The 21,290-nt window shown below is 53.3% G+C and overlaps 1 protein-coding gene across 1 annotated transcript in view; it reads left to right on the top strand.

The window, feature by feature from the left end:
• Positions 1-20,156, top strand: part of TMC6 (transmembrane channel like 6) — a 21,712-nt gene extending 1,556 nt beyond the window's left edge. The window contains 18 exon segments of the mRNA XM_075580005.1: positions 1,733-1,793; positions 2,098-2,168; positions 2,264-2,341; positions 4,789-4,932; positions 5,194-5,299; positions 5,384-5,468; positions 5,554-5,736; positions 5,738-5,809; positions 9,542-9,732; positions 10,780-10,924; positions 15,228-15,381; positions 15,539-15,713; positions 17,463-17,544; positions 18,322-18,327; positions 18,329-18,376; positions 18,379-18,422; positions 18,792-18,887; positions 20,045-20,156. Of these exon segments, the coding sequence (XP_075436120.1) occupies positions 1,744-1,793; positions 2,098-2,168; positions 2,264-2,341; positions 4,789-4,932; positions 5,194-5,299; positions 5,384-5,468; positions 5,554-5,736; positions 5,738-5,809; positions 9,542-9,732; positions 10,780-10,924; positions 15,228-15,381; positions 15,539-15,713; positions 17,463-17,544; positions 18,322-18,327; positions 18,329-18,376; positions 18,379-18,422; positions 18,792-18,887; positions 20,045-20,129 (1,815 nt within the window). The 5' untranslated portion in view covers positions 1,733-1,743 and the 3' untranslated portion in view covers positions 20,130-20,156.
• The last annotated feature ends 1,134 nt before the right edge of the window (positions 20,157-21,290 follow it).

Here is a 21,290-nt window from a genome sequence, read left to right as displayed (position 1 = left end):
ACACGACGGAGGGGGATTGGTGTGTGTGACACGGGAGGGGGATTGGTGTGTGGTGACACGGGGAGGGGGGTTGGTGTGTGTGACACGGGGAGGGGGGTTGGTGTGTGTGACACGGGGAGGGGGGTTGCTGTGTGTGTGTGACACGGGGAGGGGGGGATTGGTGTGTGTGACACGGGGAGGGGGGGTTGGTGTGTGTGTGACACGGGAGGGGGGTGGGTTTGTGTGTGTGACACGGGGAGGGGGGTTGGTGTGTGTGACACGGGGAGGGGGGTTGGTGTGTGGTGACACGGGGAGGGGGGTTGGTGTGTGTGTGACACGGGGAGGGGGGTTGGTGTGTGTGACCACGGGGAGGGGGTTGGTGTGTGTGACACGGGAGGGGGGTTGGTGTGTGTGACACGGGAGGGGGGTTGGTGTGTGTGACACGGGGAGGGGGGTTGGTGTGTGTGACACGGGGAGGGGGGTTGGTGTGTGTGACACGGGGAGGGGGTTGGTGTGTGTGACACGGGGGAGGGGGGTTGGTGTGTGTGACACGGGGAGGGGGGTTGGTCTGTGTGTGACACGGGAAGGGGGGTTGGTGTGTGTGACACGGGGAGGGGGTTGGTGTGTGTGACACGGGGAGGGGGTTGGTGTGTGTGACAACGGGGAGGGGGGTTGGTGTGTGTGACACGGGGAGGGGGTTGGTGTGTGTGACACGGGGAGGGGGGGTTGGTGTGTGTGACACGGGAAGGGGGTTGGTGTGACGGGGGGTGGTGTGTGTTGTGACACGGGCGAGGGGGGTTGGTGTGTGTGACACGGGGAGGGGGGTTGTTTGTCGGTGTGTGACACGGGGAGGGGGGTTGGTGTGTGTGTGACACGGGGAGGGGGGTTGTTGTGTGACACGGGGAGGGGGGTTGGTGTGTGTGACACGGGGAGGGGGGTTGGTGTGTGTGACACGGGGAGGGGGGTTGGTGTGTGTGACACGGGGAGGGGGGTTGGTGTGTGTGACACGGGGAGGGGGGTTGGTGTGTGTGACACGGGGAGGGGGGTTGGTGTGTGTGACACGGGGAGGGGGGTTGGTGTGTGTGACACGGGGAGGGGGGTTGGTGTGTGTGACACGGGGAGGGGGGTTGGTGTGTGTGACACGGGGAGGGGGGTTGGTGTGTGTGACACGGGGAGGGGGGTTGGTGTGTGTGACACGGGGAGGGGGTTGGTGTGTGTGACACGGGGAAGGGGGTTGGTGTGTGTGACACGGGGAAGGGGGTTGGTGTGTGTGACACGGGGAAGGGGGTTGGTGTGTGTGACACGGGGAAGGGGGTTGGTGTGTGTGACACGGGGCGAGGGGGTTGGTGTGTGTGACACGGGGAGGGGGTTGGTGTGTGTGACACGGGGAGGGGGGTTGGTGTGTGTGACACGGGGAGGGGGGTTGGTGTGTGTGACACGGGGAGGGGGTTGGTGTGTGTGACACGGGGAGGGGGTTGGTGTGTGTGTGTGTGTGTGTGTGTGTGTGTGTGTGACATGGGGAGGGGCGTTGGTGTGTGTGACACGGGGAGGGAGGTTGGTGTGTGTGACACGGGGAGGGAGGTTGGTGTGTGTGACACGGGGAGGGAGGTTGGTGTGTGTGACACGGGGAGGGAGGTTGGTGTGTGTGACACGGGGAGGGAGGTTGGTGTGTGTGTGTGTGTGTGTGTCACACGGGGCGGGGTTGGTGGCTTGTGATGCTCTGAGTGACATCTCATCTTTCTTTGACTCTCAGGACTCGTCACCATGTCGGTCACTTTTTTACTGGACGTCCCTGAGGTTCATGAGGGGGACAGGTGAGAGACCTCCTGCTGCCAGTCTGGCTGTGTGCGACGCTCTGTTGCTGGCTGTGTGCGACGCTCTGTTGCTGGCGGCGGGCGACGCTCTGTTGCTGGCTGTGTGCGACGCTCTGTTGCTGGCGGCGGGCGGCGCTCTGTTGCTGGCGGCGGGCGGCGCTCTGTTGCTGGCGGCAGGCGGCGCTCTGTTGCTGGCGGCGTGCGACACTCTGTTGCTGGCGGCGGGCGACGCTCTGCTGCTGGCGGCGCGCGGCGCTCTGCACAGCCCGGGTAATGAGTGTCATGTACATGACTTGTTCCGCAGTGTTAATCAGGGCGCCGGACGTGGAGCGGATCTGGAACTGCGAGGACTGCGACACTCCGACAGGGAGACAGGTACTTGCTGTGTGTTATACGCACTCGTGTCTGATATACGCACGTGCTCGATGTGTCTCTCATGACATGGTTGTCACGTGGTTGTGTGTTTCCAGCAGGTGATGTGAGGGGACAAGATGATCACTACTCGGCCACCATGAGAATCCTGTCAAACATGCCGAGCAGGACAATTGGTGAGCAAAATACCCCCCATATACACCCACAGCTCCCCCTGTGTATATACACCCACAGCTCCCCCTGTGTATATACACCCACAGCTCCCCCTGTGTATATACACCCACAGCTCACCCTATGTATATACACCCACAGCTCCCCATGTGTATATACACCCACAGCTCCCCCTGTGTATATACACCCACAGCTCCCCCTGTGTATATACACCCACAGCTCCCCCTGTGTATATACACCCACAGCTCACCCTATGTATATACACCCACAGCTCCCCATGTGTATATACACCCACAGCTCCCCCTGTGTATATACACCCACAGCTCCCCCTGTGTATATACACCCACAGCTCCCCCTGTGTATATACACCCACAGCTCCCCCTGTGTATATACACCCACAGCTCCCCCTATGTATATACACCCACAGCTCCCCATGTGTATATACACCCACAGCACCCCCTGTGTATATACACCCACAGCTCCCCCTGTGTATATACACCCACAGCTCCCCCTGTGTATATACACCCACAGCTCACCCTATGTATATACACCCACAGCTCCCCATGTGTATATACACCCACAGCTCCCCCTGTGTATATACACCCACAGCTCACCCTATGTATATACACCCACAGCTCCCCATGTGTATATACACCCACAGCTCACCCTGTGTATATACACCCACAGCTCCCCCTGTGTATATATATCCATAGCTCCCCCTGTGTATATACACCCACAGCTCCCCCTGTGTATATAAACCCACAGCTCACCCTATGTATATACACCCACAGCTCCCCATGTGTATATACACCCACAGCTCACCCTATGTATATACACCCACAGCTCCCCATGTGTATATACACCCACAGCTCCCCCTGTGTATATACACCCACAACTCCCCCTGTGTATATACACCCACAGCTCCCCCTGTGTATATACACCCACAGCTCACCCTATGTATATACACCCACAGCTCCCCATGTGTATATACACCCACAGCTCCCCATGTGTATATACACCCACAGCTCACCCTATGTATATACACCCACAGCTCCCCCTGTGTATATATATCCACAGCTCCCCCTGTGTATATATACCCACAGCTCCCCCTGTGTATATATACCCACAGCTCCCCCTGTGTATATATACCCACAGCTCCCCCTGTGTATATATATACCCACAGCTCCCCCTGTGTATATATATACCCACAGCTCCCCCTGTGTATATATATACCCACAGCTCCCCCTGTGTATATATATACCCACAGCTCCCCCTGTGTATATATATACCCACAGCTCCCCCTGTGTATATATATATATACCCACAGCTCCCCCTGTGTATATATATATATACCCACAGCTCCCCCTGTGTATATATATATATATACCCACAGCTCCCCATGTGTATATATATACCCATAGCTCCCCCTGTGTATATATACCCACAGCTCCCCCTGTGTATATATACCCACAGCTCCCCCTGTGTATATATACCCACAGCTCCCCCTGTGTATGTATATGTATATACATATGTAAACGTATGTTTATTCAATGTACCATCGCCGGAAGAAGAGATCAGTGTACCTTGAAAGCTCGCACAAATAAAAGTGTGTGTGTGTGTGTGTGTGTGTGTGTGTGTGTGTGTGTGTGTGTGTGTGTGTGTGTGTGTGTGTGTGTGTGTGTGTGTGTGTGTGTGTACAATTAGAAAAAGACTGAACAAGTTTGGTTTGTTTGGAAGGGTTGCCAGGAGAAAGCCTCTTCTCTCTAAAAAGAACATGGCAGCACGGCTTAGGTTTGCAAAGTTGCATCTGAACAAACCACAAGACTTCTGGAACAATGTCCTTTGGACAGACGAGACTAAAGTGGAGATGTTTGACTATAATGCACAGTGCCACGTTTGGTGAAAACCAAACACAGCATATCAGCACAAACACCTCATACCAACTGTCAAGCCCGGTGGTGGCGGGGTGATGATTTGGGCTTGTTTTGCAGCCACAGGACCTGGGAACCTTGCAGTCATTGAGTCGACCATGAACTCCTCTGTATACCAAAGTATTCTAGAGTCAAATGTGAGGCCTTCTGTCCGACAGCTAAAGCTTGGCCGAAATATATATTCAAAAACGAATAGACTATACCGTTCTGTGGCTAACGAAATGCTTTTATTTGTGCGAGCTTTCGAGATACGTGTGGGTGTGTGTATATATATATATATATATATATATATATATATATATATATATATATATATATATATATAAAATAAAAAAAATATATATATATATATATATATACCCACAGCTCACCCTGTGTATATACCCCCTATTTGTATATATATACACACCACGGTTGTCCACCTGTGTATATATACCCACCCCCGGTTCTCCCCCTGTATATATACCCACCCCCGGTTCTCCCCCTGTATATATACCCACCCCCGGTTCTCCCCCTCACAGGGCGCTGCCGCGGGGCGGTGATCTCGGAGTATTATAACCGCACCATGAGGAGGCGTCGGGGGAAGAGTCGTCCGTCTTTGTTCAACCTGCGAAGCTCCAGGCCCAGCCTGCGGCGCAGCGAGGGGGATGCAGGAGGAGAGGAGGGTGAGATTGGGGGGGGGGGGTGGAGGAGACATGAGGTAGAGAAGATTGGGGTGGGGTCGTCATGAGGAGAGAGGGAGGGTTGGGGGGGGGGTAAGGGGAAATGGGGCAGTTCTTGGTGTCCACTGGGGCGAAAATCGGCACCAGGTGTGCTCCGGTTCTGCCACAAGGATTCTGTTTCTCCCCGATTCTGCCCCACGGGTTCCGGTTCTCCGCGGTTCCGCTCCGTGGTTCTGCGCCCCCTGAGTGTGTCTCTCCCCGCAGAGCAGCAGAGGCTGCTGGTGACAGAGCTGCAGAACACGTCCGGGGCCCAGAGGAGCAGACTGCTGCAGAGCATGCCGCTGAGCCTGCGCCTCAAGAGGGAGCTCAGGTGAGGGGGCCCACACCTCCAAATTGCACCCTTGCACTGCACCCCCATACCATGCCCCTCCCACCAATCAGATGGCTCTCTCAGGCAGGTGACGAGCGATACGGGTGGCGCCTGGGGACGGAAGGACTCGAACCCGTGCTGCAGTCGGCTGAGAGATGACATCAGCGTGGTGAGACCAGACAGAAGTGTGTGTGTGTGTGTATAGTGTTATATCTCGGGGCACAGTGTTATATTGCGGGGTCCCCTCTCCCCAGGCCGCTCACCAGTGCTGGCTGTCCTCTCTCGCCGTTCTCTACGCCCTGCGCCCCTGGAGCGCGGCTCTGAAGCAGATCGGGGGGCGTTTTGGCTCCAGCGTCCTCTCGTACTTCCTCTTCCTGAAGACTCTTCTGGCCTTCAACATCTTTCTGTGCCTCCTGTGCCTCCCGTTCATTGTCACCCCCGCAGGCCGTGCACCCCTCGGGGTACCCCAACCCGCGCTCATTCACAGGCCTGGAGCTGCTTACAGGAGCCGTGAGTACCCAGCGTCCATGCCAGTGTGTCACAAAGTCGCCCGTCCTGTGCTCACAGGAGATATAACCACAATCTCCCACTGCAAATGCCAGCACTGTGCTCATAAAGAGACCCAATGGCTCTCTCATACTTATCTCTCCCTCTCTCCTCCCTCACCCTCCCTCTCTCCTCTCCCCCTCTCATCCGCTCTTTCTGATACGTTAACCTTCTATCTCTGTCTCTCTCTTTCCCTCCCTCTTTCTGTCTCTCATACGTTATCCTTCTCTCTGTCTCTCTCCCTCAAAGGTTGGGCCACGTCCATGGTTAGCGTGCGCGTGTGCGAGCGTTCGCGTGGCGTCACGCACGCTGACAGCAGGAGATATTTTTGTACTGTAGGTAGTCGTGTCGGGAAGGCGTGTCGGGGCTGTTAGTAAAACCCTTTCTATAAAATACTCAGGAATCAGGTTTGCAGTTGAAAATCGGCAGTCTTTATTTCTTCAGCATTGATACATATTAAATACTTCTATTCAATGTCAAGTATGTGAAAGTAGTATCTTATGCTTGATACCGCTCCCTTCTTATACACTTAGAACGAAGAGATATAAATCACTTGTCTTAGCTAATTTGCTTTTGCTGACTAAACATACTTGTTTCTCGGGAAGATTAGGAACTTAGAAAAACATACATCAGAGAGAATATAAGAGACAAGAATCCTGGGGAAACTGGATTCTGAATACTAGAAAAACAGACCAGAGCAGGTCACACCTGTCAGAATATGTATCAGTCAAAATACAATGTATGGGAAACTGGGAAATAAATCTTATCTCTAACATATACCGTACATCCTATAACTTAGTTTCAAGTTGCCCCTAAGATCCTTCATGAGAAAAGCAACTTAACCTTTTGAGTGATATATATATATTATCTATATATATATATATATATATATATATCTATACATATATATCTCTATCTCCATATCCTACTTAATATAGGTATATAATAATATATATCAGGGGCAAGGACGTAACGTCACAGAGCTGGTTCGCCTGCTCACGTGACCCGAAGAACAAATGAAGGCAGCGCTAAACACCTTATACAGTTGATAATCTCTGAATAAGTATACTTAAAAACCACAATGATAAATGAACCTAAAAACACCAATATAAAAAAACCATAAAATTAATCAAAGTCCAATGTGTAGGTCCTGCTGCCACAGTCCAAATCAGGATTTTCCTGATCCCCCTCACCGAGTCTAACAAAAGAAATTAGGACGTTCTGGCACAAGGGGCTGCAACAAAGAAATATATAAAAATATATGGAAGAGAACAGCTAAACGAAGTATACACTCAAATGTGGTGCAAGTAGATGCAGAGTAGAAATACTTAGCTCGAGTAAAGTATTCAGGGATGCTTGATGTTGTAGACTCCTTCTGCAGTCCGCAAATAGTGGAGAACTGCATCTTATTGAAGGAATACAGAGAGCAGCATAGCATAATACCGGTTTAATAAACAATTGAAAAGAAATGCGATTGCAAACTCACAAACTGGTCTTGATTTTTGTCCAGTTGAATATTTGGCTTTCCAGCATGGCACTACAGGAATCCTCTGTCCAGGCACTGTATGTGCAGTCTCGGCAGCTCACTGCGTCGGGGCTAATAGGATCCTCCCTCAGTGTAGGTTTCCTTCCTTCCGTGTGTGGACTGTGCTCTGGTCCATCGCTTCCTGCGCCACCGAGATCTTGATGAGCTCCGTATGCTGGTTCCTCTTCCGGGTAGGATGCGTCCAGTGACATCAATGTTGAACTAGAGTGGCTCAACTAGGACACCTTACGCGTTTCGCGGAGTTCATTCGCTTCATCAGGGGAAAGTTCGTTAAGCATGGTGTGGTTTTCTTAAATACCCACCAGCTTCCAAGCAATAGTTGCCATAATTGGTAAACGAGTCTAAATCAATTAAAACGCATAGGGTGTACTAGTTGAGCATCTAGTTCCACCACATTTGAGTGTATACTTTGTTTAGCAGTCCCCTTCCATATATTGTTATATATTTCTTTGTTGCAGCCCTTTGCGTCAGAATGCTCACATGACCTGGCCGTCGCGTGGGAAATTGAAACAATTTTATCTTCAAGTCTTGGTAGCGCCGTCTCTCATGTGCACGCGCATTGGCTATTTGTGTTTTTGTATTTGGCGTAAGCGATGTCGCTCTCGCCGTCGGTTTCATTATGGACGCGGCCTTATCCTTCTCTCTCTGTCTCTCATACGTTATCCTTCTCTCTCTCTCTCTGTCTCTCATACAGTACGTTATCCTTCTCTCTCTCTCTGTCTCTCATACAGTACGTTATCCTTCTCTCCTTTCTATCTCTCTCTTTCTCTCTCTCATATGTTATCTTTCTCTCTCTCTCTCTCTCTCATACAATACGTTATCCTTCTCTATCTCTCTCTCTTTCTCCTATCTCTTCCTCATATCCATCTGTCCCTTCTCTCCCTCTCATATCTCCCTCTGTCCCTCCTCTCCCTCTCACATCTCCCTCTGTCCCTCCTCTCCCTCTGTTCCCCCTCCCCCTCTCACACCTCTCTCTGTCCCATCTCTCACATCTCCCTCTATCCCTCCCCTCCCTCTCATATCTCCCTCTGTCCCTCCTCTCCCTCTCATATCTCCCTCTGTCCCTCCTCTCCCTATCATATCTCTATCCCTCTCACATCTCTCTCTGTCCCTCCTATCACACCTCTCTCTGTCCCTCCTCTCACATCTCCCTCTATCCCTCCTCTCCCTCTCATATCTCCCTCTGTCCCTCCTCTCCCTCTCATATCTCTCTCTGTCTCTTCTCTCCCTCTGTCTCTTCTCTCCCTCTCACATCTCCCTCTGTCCCTCCTCTCCCTCTCACATCTCTCTCTCCTCTCACATCTCCCTCTGTCCCTCCTCTCCCTCTCACACCTCTCTCTGTCCCTCCTCTCACATCTCCCTCTATCCCTCCTCTCCCTCTCACATCTCCCTCTATCCCTCCTCTCCCTCTCATATCTTCCTCTGTCCCTCCTCTCCCTCTCATATCTCTCTCTGTCTCTTCTCTCCCTCTGTCCCTCCTCTCCCTCTCACATCTCCCTCTGTCCCTCCTCTCCCTCTCACATCTCCCTCTATCCCTCCTCCCCCTCTCACATCTCTCTCTGTCCCTTCTCTCCCTCTCACACCTCTCTCTGTCCCTCTTCTCCCTCTCACATCTCCCTCTGACCCTCCTCTCTCTGTCCCTCCTCTCCCTCTCACATCTCTCTCTGTCCCTCCTCTCCCTCTCGCATCTCCCTCTGTTCCCCCTCCTCCTCTTACATCTCCCTCTGTCCCTCCTCTCTCTCTGTCCCTCCTCTCCCTCTCACATCTCTCTCTGTCCCTCCTCTCCCTCTCACATCTCCCCCTGTCCCTCCTCTCTCTGTCCCTCCTCTCCCTCTCACATCTCTCTCTGTCCCTCCTCTCCCTCTCACATCTCTCTCTGTCCCTCCTCTCCCTCTCACATCTCCCTCTGTCCCTCCTCTCCCTCTCACATCTCCCCCTGTCCCTCCTCTCTCTCTGTCCCTCCTCTCCCTCTCACATCTCCCCCTGTCCCTCCTCTCTCTCTGTCCCTCCTCTCCCTCTCACACCTCTCTCTGTCCCTCCTCACCCTCTCACATCTCTCTCTGTTCCCCCTCCTCCTCTCACATCTCCCTCTGTCCCTCCTCTCTCTCTGTCCCTCCTCTCCCTCTCACACCTCTCTCTGTCCTCCTCAGGGTTATTTCTCCAGCACACTGCTGTACTACGGGTATTACAGTAACGTTACTTTGAATGATGGCTGCTCCTCTGGGTATAACATGTCCGTGTGCCCCAGTGGAAAAGCGGGACTCCCCTACCACATGCCACTGGCATATCTCTTCACCATCGGAATCGCCTTCCTCAGCACCTGCATTATCCTGGTGTACAGGTGTGAACACGCCACTCTTACCTACTCCTATATGGACACTCTCTCCCTCTCTCACCGCTTCCTGTCCTCTCTTACTGTTACGCTCTCTCTCCCCCTCACTTCATCTCACTCACATTCTCTGTATCTCTCTCTCCCTCACTATCTCTCTCCCTCACTCCCCACCTCATCATCTCACTCCCTTTCTCTCTCCCTCTCTCATTCCATCCCTCTCTCCCCCACACTCTCCCTCACTCACTCCCTCTCTCCCTCTCACTCACTCTCTCACTCCCGCTCTCATTCCATCCCTCACTTCCTCTCTCCCTCTCTCATTCCATCCCTCTCTCCCTCACTCACTCCCTCTCATTCCATCCCTCTCACTCCCTCTCTCACTCCCTCTCCCCCACACTCTTCCTCTCTCCCCCACACTCTTCCTCTCTCCCCCACACTCTTCCTCACTCACTCCCTCTCACTCCCGCTCTCATTCCATCCCTCACTTCCTCCCTCTCTCCCTCTCTCATTCCATCCCTCACTCACTCCCTCACTCACTCCCTCTCACTCCCGCTCTCATTCCATCCCTCACTTCCTCCCTCTCTCCCTCTCTCATTCCATCCCTCTCTCCCTCACTCACTCCCTCTCATTCCATCCCTCTCACTCCCTCTCTCACTCCCTCTCCCCCACACTCTTCCTCTCTCCCCCACACTCTTCCTCTCTCCCCCACACTCTTCCTCACTCACTCCCTCTCACTCCCGCTCTCATTCCATCCCTCACTTCCTCCCTCTCTCATTCCATCCCTCTCTCCCTCACTCACTCCCTCACTCACTCCCTCTCTCATTCCATCCCTCACTTCCTCCCTCTCTCCCTCTCTCATTCCATCCCTCTCTCCCTCACTCACTCCCTCTCATTCCATCCCTCTCACTCCCTCTCTCACTCCCTCTCCCCCACACTCTTCCTCTCTCCCCCACACTCTTCCTCTCTCCCCCACACTCTTCCTCTCTCCCTCACTCTCCCCCACACTCCCTCCTTCACTCTCCCCCACACTCCCTCACTCTCCCTCCCTCACTCCCTCAGGATGTCTTGCTCATTCGGTGACAGTTTCCGGGTTGGATTTTTCTCCGGGGTTTTGGCAGTTAAAGTTTTCAGTTCTTGGGACTTTAAAGTGACGCAGAATCGTTCCGTGCAGCGAGAGCACGAAAATATCCACATGCAGCTTAAGGTGAGGCGCCTCTAATTATTATCCACGTGCAGCTAAAGGAGAGGCGCCTCTAATTATTATCCACGTGCAGCTAAAGGAGAGGCGCCACTAATTATTATCCATGTGCAGCTAAAGGTGAGGCGCCTCTAATTATTATCCACGTGCAGCTAAAGGTGAGGCGCCTCTAATTATTATCCACGTGCAGCTAAAGGTGAGACGCCACTAATTATTATCCACGTGCAGCTAAAGGTGAGGCGCCACTAATTATTATCCACGTGCAGCTAAAGGTGAGGCGCCTCTAATTATTATCCACGTGCAGCTAAAGGTGAGGCGCCTCTAATTATTATCCACGTGCAGCTAAAGGTGAGACGCCACTAACGGGGAGCCACTAATTAATATCCACATGCAGCTGAAGGGGAGGCGCCATTAATTATTATCCGCGTACAGCTAAAGGTGAGATGCCACTAATTATTATCCGCGTACAGCTAAAGGTGAGATGCCACTAATTATTATCCACATGCGGCTAAAGGTGAGGCGTCACTAACAGGGAGCCACAAATTAATATCCATGTGTGGCTAAAGGTGAGGCGCCACTAATTATTATCCGCGTAATGTTAAAGGTGAGATGCCACAAACAGGGCACTAATTAATTAGTGCGGCTAAAGATGAGGCGCCACTAAAAGGGAGCCACTAATTAATATCCACATAAAGCTAAAGGTGAGGCGCCACTAATTATTATCCACGTGCGGCTAAAGGTGAGACGCCACTAACGGAGCCACTAATTACTAGCAACGTGCAGCTAAAGGTGAGAAGCCGCTTACGATGCACTTGATCATTATCAGCATTCAGCAGAATGGGGTGTATATCATATACAGTATATATATATATATATATATATATATATATATGAACATACAGTAATATTTACAGTTGCTTTATGCTTGACTGTGGAGGGTTTTTGTCACTTTTTTTACCCACCATAACCTTAATAATAGTGGTGATTACCTAGTCTAGTCTCAAACCTGCATTGCCATTAAGACCAGCCTCACACTGATGATACCCATCAAGGTTGAAACATGTCTGTGAGTGGGTTCAATGGCTTTGCATCTCATCCCAGCCTCTGTCTAAAAGCTGTGTTTAAAACAGTATGCATTGGCTTGAGGATTTGCTTGTGTAATAGGAGCTTGAGACAAAAGGTGGCACTGAGTGCTCATTTGCATGTCATTTCCCAGAATCCCTTGCTGCAGTGGAAGCGCTGTATGCTGGGCGATAATGGGGAAAGACAGGGTTGCAGACCTGTCTAAGACATGCAAATGAACATACAGTAATATTTACAGTTGCTATATATATATATATATATATATATATATATGAAATGTTTGTCTGTGGTGTTGTGCGTTTTGTGATTGGTTGTCTCGCCCGCCCACGGCCCTCGCTCTCATTGGTCTGCCGGGTGGGGTGACGTCACGGACAAGGCTATGCAGGCCGTGACACTCACACCGCCTGCGGACCCAAATCAGTAAGCAAACACCGTACCCGCCGCCTTCCGCCTCTCCCCCACCCACCGCACCACCTCACTCACACCACCCCGCATCCGCCGGCTCCCAACTCTCCCACACCCGCAGCACCACTTCCCTCACATCACCCCGGCTCACCCGCATCCGCCGGCTCTCACCCACCCGCCATCCAACATCACTGAGCACACCACCTACCCGCCACCTCCCGCCTCTCCACCACCCCACATCACTGAGACAACCCCGCACCGCCGCCTCACTCGCACCCGCCGCACTCACTACCCACCCGCTGACTCACACCCCTGCGCACCGCCATCACTGAGCAGTCGCCGCTCCACACACTCAACACACACCTGCCGCCTCACACACGCTTACACCCTACCGGCCGCACTCACTACCCATCCGCTAGCCCACACTCACCTGACACCCGCTCACACCATAGCGTGACTCCCACCCACAACCCACACTCAACACCCACCCGCCGCCCGTACTCAACACCCACCGGCCGCTTCACACACCGTCACACCCTAGCGGGGGACACACCTCACACACACCCGCAGTCACACCGGACCAGGAGAGGACAGTCCTGGACCATTTATTCAACATTATTATACAACCTTTCCGCAAAATAGTCAACCTATTCAAACCCTATTTATAACTAATACTACCTATTACATCGCGCATATATATGACACACACACACACACACAGTCATGTGAAAAAGCAAGTACACCCTCTTTGAATTCTATGGTTTTACATATCAGGACATAATAACAATCATCTGTTCCTTAGCAGGTCTATAAATTAGGTAAATACAACCTCAGATGAACAACAACACATGACATATTACACCGTGTCATGATTTAACAAAACTAAAGCCACAATGGAGAAGCTATGTGTGAAAAACTAAGTACACTCTTACTGCTTCCATAGGAATTAAGATGCTAAGTAGCAGACAGGTGCTGCTAATCAAATGCCCTTGATTAATTGATCATCAGCAAGTGTGACCACCTCCTATAAAAGCCGAAGTTTTAGCAGTTTGCTGGTCTGGAGCATTCAGGTGTGTGTTAACACAATGCCAAGGAGGAAAGACATCAGCAATGATCTTAGAGAAGCAATTGTTGCTGTCCATCAATCTGGGAAGGGTTATAAGACCATTTCCAAACAATTTCAAGTCCATCATTCTACAGTGAGAAAGATTATACAAAAGTGAAAAACATTCAAGACAGTTGCCAAGCTTCCCAGGAGTGGACGTCCCAGCAAATTCACCCCAAGGTCAGACTGTGCAATGCTCAGAGAAATTGCAAAAAAAACCAAGAGTTGCATCTCAGACTCTACAGGCCTCAGTTAGAATGTTAAAGTTCATGACAGTACAATTAGAATAAGACTGGACAAGTATGGTTTGTTTGGAAGGGTTTCCAGGAGAAAGCCTCTTCTCTCTAAAATGAACATGGCAGCACGGCTTAGGTTTGCAAAGTTGCATCTGAACAAACCACAAGACTTCTGGAACAATGTCCTTTGGACAGACGAGACCAAAGTGGAGAAGTTTGGCAATAATGCACAGTGCCACGTTTGGCGAAAACCAAACACAGCATAGCAGCACAAACACCTCATACCGACTGTCAAGCACGGTGGAGGCGGGGTGATGATTTGGGCTTGTTTTGCAGCCACAGGACCTGGAAACCTTGCAATCATCGAGTCGACCATGAACATCTCTGTATACCAAAGTATTCTAGAGTCAAATGTGAGGCCATCTGTCCGACAGCTAAAGCTTGGCCGAAATTGGTCATGCAACAGGACAATGATCCCAAGCACACCAGCAAATCTACAAAAGAATGGCTGAAAAAGAAAAGAATCAAGGTGTTGCAATGGCCCAGTCAAAGTCCAGACCTCGACCCGATTTAAATGCTGTTGCGGGGCCTTAAGAGAGCTGTGCATAAACAAATGCCCACAAACCTCAATGAACTGAAGCAACGTAAAGAAGAGTGGGCCAAAATTCCTCCACAACGATGTGCGAGACCGATAAAGTCATACAGAAAATGATTACTTCAAGTTATTGCTGCTAAAGGTGGTTCTACAAGCTATTGAACCATAAGGTGTACTTGGTTTTTCACACATGGCTTCTCCATTTTGGCTTTGTTTTGTTAAATAAATCATGACACGGTGTAATATGTCATGTGTTGTTGTTCATCTGAGGTTGTATTTACCTAATTTTAAGACCTGCTAAGGAACAATTGATTGTTATTATGTCCTGATATGTAAAACCATAGAATTCAAAGAGGGTTGTACTTTCTTTTTTCACACCACTGTATACTATGTATGGGGGGGTTGGGGCGCTGAACCGAGCTTTAGACTATGATTTATACTGTGCACAGAGGGATAACCGAGTTCTAGACTATGATTTATACTGTGCACAGAGGGATAACAGAGTTCAAGACTATGATTGTATACTATACACAGAGGGATAACCGAGTTCTAGACTATGATTTATACCGTGCACAGAGGGATAACCGGGTTCTAGACTATGATTTATACCGTGCACAGGGGGATAACCGAGTTCTAGACTATGATTTATACTGTGCACAGAGGGATAACCGAGTTCTAGACTATGATTTATACCGTGCACAGAGGGATAACCGAGTTCTAGACTATGATTTATACCGTGCACAGAGGGATAACCGAGTTCTAGACTATGATTTATACTGGGCACAGAGGGATAACCGAGTTCTAGACTCCAGTACATGCTATGTAGGGGAGAGAACTGAATTCTAGACTGTGATATAACAGGCCAGTGGCTCTGTCCCCCCACAGGAGCTGTTGAGTGAGCGTCGGCAGAGCGCGCCTCCCCGTGGCCTGAGGAAGCGCCTGCAGCGTGTCAGTGTCCACGTGCTGGCGTGGACGCTGTGTGTGGGCAGCTGGTTGGGCTCCGCGCTGGCCGTGTACTTCCTGTCGGATCATCTGCACAGGTGACGTCCGGTGGGCACACGGGTGGGTGGGAGGAGGAGAGGGGAGGGGGGTAACACCGGGCAAAGAAGAGGGGGGCTCTGGGGGTCCCAGTTATTGTTCTGTGGCCCACCAAAGGGGCAGACACATCATGTTTCCTGGTCTGTTCCTTGTCCTGTAGGAGCACCAGGGACTTGTAAGAGTTCGGGGGGCCGTGGAGATGGAAGCCACGCTCCTGCAGCTGCCGCTAGCCGTGTCTGTGTGTAACTTCCTGCTGCCCTATCTGTACCACGTGCTGGCGCTGTGGGAGGGGCTGGACTCCCCTATGCTGGAGGTTTATATCGCCATCTGCAGGTCAGGGCATGAAAGGCTCATTCTGATCTCTCTTGATACCCGTTAGCAGCTGCCCTCTGCCGCTCTCACACCACCGCCCCGCCCCCTCTCACACCACTGCCCGCCCCCTCTCACACCACTGCCCGCCCCCTCTCACACCACCGCCCGCCCCCTCTCACACCACTGCCCGCCCCCTCTCACACCACCGCCCGCCTCCCCCTCTCACACCCACCGCCCCGCCCCCCCTCTCACACCACCGCCCCGCCCCCTCTCACACCACCGCCCCCGCCCCCCTCTCACACCACTGCCCGCCCCCTCTCACACCACTGCCCGCCCCCCTCTCACACCCACCGCCCGCCCCCTCTCACCCCACCGCCCGCCCCCTCTCACACCACTGCCCGCCCCCTCTCACCCCACCCGCCCGCCACCCCTCTCACACCACTGCCCGCCCCCTCTCACACCACTGCCCGCCCCCTCTCACACCACCGCCCGCCCCCTCTCACACCACCGCCCGCCCCCCTCTCACACCACTGCCCCGCCCCCTCTCACACCACCGCCCGCCCCCCTCTCACACCACTGCCCGCCCCCTCTCACACCACTGCCCGCCCCCTCTCACACCACCGCCCGCCCCCTCTCACACCACTGCCCGCCCCCTCTCACACCACCGCCCGCCCCCTCTCACACCACTGCCCGCCCCCTCCTCACCCCCACCGACCGCCCCCACCGCCCGCCCCCTCTCACCCCACCGCCCGCCCCCTCTCACCCCACCGACCGCCCCCACCGCCCGCCCCCTCTCACCCCACCGCCCGCCCCCTCTCACCCCACCGCCCCGCCCCCTCTCACCCCACCGACCGCCCCCACCGCACGCCCCCCTCTCACCCCACCGCCCCGCCCCCCTCTCACCCCACCGACCGCCCCCCCACCGCCCCGCCCACTCTCACCCCACCGCCCGCCCCCCTCTCACCCCTCCCTCACCCCCTCCCCGACCGCCCCCACCGCCCTCACCCCTCTCACGCCACCGCCCGCCCCCTCTCACCCCACCGACCGCCCCCACCGCCCTCCCCCTCTCACCCCACCGCCCGCCCCCTCTCACCACCGCCCGCCCCCTCTCACCACCGCCCGCCCCCCTCTCACCACCGCCCGCCCCCTCTCACCCCACCGCCCGCCCCCACCGCCCTCCCCCTCTCACGCCACCGCCCGCCCCCTCTCACCCCACCGACCGCCCCCCACCGCCCTCCCCCTCTCACCCCACCGCCCGCCCCCTCTCACCACCGCCCGCCCCCTCTCACCACCGCCCGCCCCCTCTCACCACCGCCCGCCCCCTCTCACCCCACCGCCCGCCCCCTCTCACCCCACCGCCCGCCGCCTCGCTCCCTCATCCTGCTGCCTCGCTCCCTCATCCCGCTGCCTCGCTCCCTCATCCCGCTGCCTCGCTCCCTCATCCCGCTGCCTCGCTCCCTCATCCCGCTGCCTCGCTCCCTCATCCCGCTGCCTCGCTCCCTCACCCCGCTGCCTCGCTCCCTCATCCCGCTGCCTCGCTCCCCTCATCCCGCTGCCTCGCTCCCTCACCCCGCTGCCTCGCTCCCTCATCCCGCTGCCTCGCTCCCTCATCCCCGCTGCCTCGCTCCCTCATCCCGCTGCCTCGCTCCCTCACCCCGCTGCCTCGCTCCCTCATCCCGCTGCCTCGCTCCCTCTCACCCCTCTGCGCCGCCCCCCGCCCCACTCCAAACTGCAGCTGCTCCTCCCAATCACACCCCTCTCCCATCTCAGGAACCTGATGCTCAAGACTGTAGTCCTAGGGGTTCTCTGTCACCATTGGCTGGTTCAGAAGGCAAAACATATGGAGAATGAGGTGAGTCCTGAGTCCACTTCTTAAGTGTCCTGCCTGGCCCACACTCACACTCACTTATACAGTAATGTCCTGCCGGGCCCCACTGACACTCACTTATACAGTAATGTCCTGCCTGGCCCCACTCACACTCTCTTATACAGTAACATCCTGCCTGGCCCCACTCACACTCACGTATACAGTAACTTCCTGTCTGGCCCCACTCACACTCTCTTATACAGTAATGTCCTGTCGGGCCCCACTCACACTCACTTATACAGTAATGTCCTGCCTGGCCCCACTCACACTCTCTTATACAGTAACATCCTGCCTGGCCCCACTCACACTCACTTATACAGTAACTTCCTGCCTGGCCCCACTCACACTCTCTTATACAGTAACGTCCTGCCTGGCCCCACTCACACTCACATTCTAATACAGTAACGTCCTGCTTGGCCCCCACTCACACTCTTATACAGTAACGTCCTGCCTGGCCCACACTCACTTATACAGTAATATCCTGCCTGGCCCCACTCACACCCTCTAATACAGTAATATCCTGCCTGGCCCCACTCACACCCCTCTTATACAGTAATGTCCTGCCTGGCCCCCACTCACACTCCTCTTATACAGTAACGTCCTGCCTGGCCCCCCACTCACACTCTCTTATACAGTAATGTCCTGCCTGGCCCCCACTCACACTCACTTATACAGTAATGTCCTGCCTGGCCCTCACTCACACTCTCTTATACAGTAACGTCCTGCCTGGCCCCCCACTCACACTCGCTCTCATTCTTTCAGTGCTGGGGAGACGTTTGTGGGACAGGAATTATACCGCTTTGTAATTATGGATTTCGTGTGTTTAATCTGCTGGACACATTGTTTGGGGAGCTGCTGTGGAGGTAAAGAGACCACGCCCCTCACTCTGGCCCCACCCCCTGAGCTCTGGCCCCACCCCTTGAACTCCTGGACCTCTCCTGCTCTCTGGCCCCTCCCCCCTGCGCTCTGGCCCTGCCCCTGCTCTCTGGCCTCACCCTTTGCGTGCTGATCTTGCTCTGGCCCCTCCCCCTGCGCTCTGGCCCTGCCGCTGCTCTCTGGCCTCACCCACTGCGTGCTGATCTTGCTCTGGCCCCTCCCCCTGCACTCTGGCATTGCCCCTGCTCTGCGGCCCCTCCCCCTGCGTGCTGATCTTGCTCTGGCCCCTCCCCTTGCGCTGTCTTCACGTTGCACCACCCCGGCTCTTGCTGCTGACCCTCCCTTCTCGGTGACAGGATTATCCTGGAGAAGAAGTACAAACAGAAGCGCCGGCCGGAGTTTGACATCGCCCGGAACGTGCTGGAGCTGATATACGGGCAGACGCTAGCCTGGTGAGCAGCCCGAGTCACTCTGTGTCACCACCATGTGTCACCACCGTGTGTCACCACCATGTGTCATCCTGCCAGTGTCACGGGGCTGTGTCAGCCACTAACGGTGTGCTGGCTGATTAATAGGCAAATCTCTCCCCTTCACTCCCCCTCCCTCCTCACTCACATTCTCCCTCCCTCCTCACTCACATTCTCCCTCCCTCCTCACTCACATTCTCCCTCCTCACTCACATTCTCCCTCCCTCCTCACTCACATTCTCCCTCCCTCCTCACTCACATTCTCCCTCCTCACTCACATTCTCCCTCCCTCCTCACTCACATTCTCCCTCCCTCCTCACTCACATTCTCCCTCCCTCCTCACTCACATTCTCCCTCCTCACTCACATTCTCCCTCCCTCCTCACTCACATTCTCTCTCTTTCCTCACTCACATTCTCTCTTTCCCTCACTCACATTCTCTCTTTCCTCACTCACATTCTCTCTCTCTCCTCACTCACATTCTCTCTTTCCTCTCTCCTCACTCACATTCTCTCTCTTTCCTCACTCACATTCTCTCTCTTTCCTCACTCACATTCTCTTTCCTCACTCACATTCTCTCTTTCCTCACTCACATTTTCTCTTTCCTCACTCACGTTCTCTCTTTCCTCACTCACGTTCTCTCTTCCTCACTCACGTTCTCTCTTTCCTCACTCACATTCTCTCTTTCCTCACTCACATTCTCTCTCTATACTCACTCACTCTCTCTATCCTCACTCACACTCTCTCTTTCCTCACTCACATTCTCTCTTTCCTCACTCACATTCTCTTCCTTTCCTCACTCACATTCTCTCTTTCCTCTCTCCCTCACTCACATTCTCTCTCTTTCCTCTCTCTTTCCTCTCTCCTCACTCACATTCTCTCTCTTTCCTCTCTCCTCACTCACATTCTCTCTCTTTCCTCTCTCCTCACTCACATTCTCTCTCTCCCTCTCCCCCTCACTCACATTTTCTCACTTGCATTTTCTCTCCCTCCCTCTTTCTCTCTCTCCCTCTCTCCCCCTTTCTCTCCCTCCCTCCTCCCTCTCCCATCTCTCCCCCTTTCTCTCCCTCCCTCTCCCTCTCTCTCTCCCTCCTTTTTCTCACTCGCATTTTCTCCCTCTCCCCCTCTCTCTCTCCCACACAGGCTTGGCGTGCTATTCTGTCCTCTTCTCCCGGTGGTTCAGACCTTGAAGTTGCTTTTACTGTTTTACATTAAGAAGGTGAGTTAAACGATGAATTAACATTCTGACAATGGGACACAGTGAGATGAGTTACCCGTGCGTGAGGCCACAATCATTTCTGTTTCTGTCCCAACTGATACAAAAAGAGGAATAACTGGGGCGCTCCCTAACAGTATTATGGACAGATATCATCATATCCTTGCCAATATTAAGGGCAAATGAACCAAAGGATAAATATACACCAAAAACAGTCTAAAAAATACCAGATAATAGTATTTATAATGGCCCTTTGTTGGATCTGCAGAAATATATGAGATAGATAAATATTCCAATATCTCCTACAAACAGAACATCAGTAGATCAGTCAGTACACAAGAGCCCAATGGTCAAGGCAAATAAGGGGGTCAGGGAATAGTGTATACAGGCATACCCCACATTAACGTACGCAATGGGACCGGAGCATGTATGTAAAGCGAAAATGTACTTAAAGTGAAGCACTCCCTTTTCCCCACGTATCGATGCATGTGCTGTACTGCAATCGTTATATACGTGCATAACTGATGTAAACAACGCATTTGTAACAGGCTCTAAAGTCTCCCCGCTTGCGCACAGCTTCGGTACAGGTAGGGAGCCGGTATTGCTGTTCAGGACGTGCTGACAGGCGCATGCGTGAGCTGCCGTTTGCCTATTGGGCGATATGTACTTACTCGCGAGTGTACTTAAAGCGGGGTATGCCTGTATACTGTAATATAAAGCAACTGTACTCACACGGCGGCCACTTGTGAGCCCCTTCACAACGACTGGTATCTTTCCACCCCCCTCTGGGGAGCAGTCCCTTATCACCTATAGTCTGGGACGTCCAATGTCCCAAAACACGTCCCAAAAAGTACAGTGCAGGCGGGAGGTTAAAAAAAATAAAAAATGGGAAAAACTTTATTACAAGGAACCTGCCGAAGGAAAGTTATTTCCGAAACGCGTAGTTCCTGGTCGGGTTGCACGCGGAAGGCTTCCGTAGCCGCCACGTGTGCTCCTGCTGCGGTCGGACGCTAGGGCAGGTAGACGCCGCGCCGGAGCCCAGAAGACGGTTGCCGGAGCTGGAGTGTGTGCTTGTATATAAGTATATATGTTTTGGGACATTGGAATATTTATATATCTCTTATATATTTATTTTATACGTGCGCTCACCATCTCTACACTTCTATGTCCTCC

The sequence above is a fragment of the Ascaphus truei genome, chromosome 22 (genome assembly GCF_040206685.1).
Source record: "Ascaphus truei isolate aAscTru1 chromosome 22, aAscTru1.hap1, whole genome shotgun sequence".
In the NCBI taxonomy this organism is placed as follows: Eukaryota; Metazoa; Chordata; class Amphibia; order Anura; family Ascaphidae; genus Ascaphus; species Ascaphus truei.
Note: the sequence above shows the minus strand (reverse complement) of the source record. Positions and strands in the feature narration are given on the sequence as shown.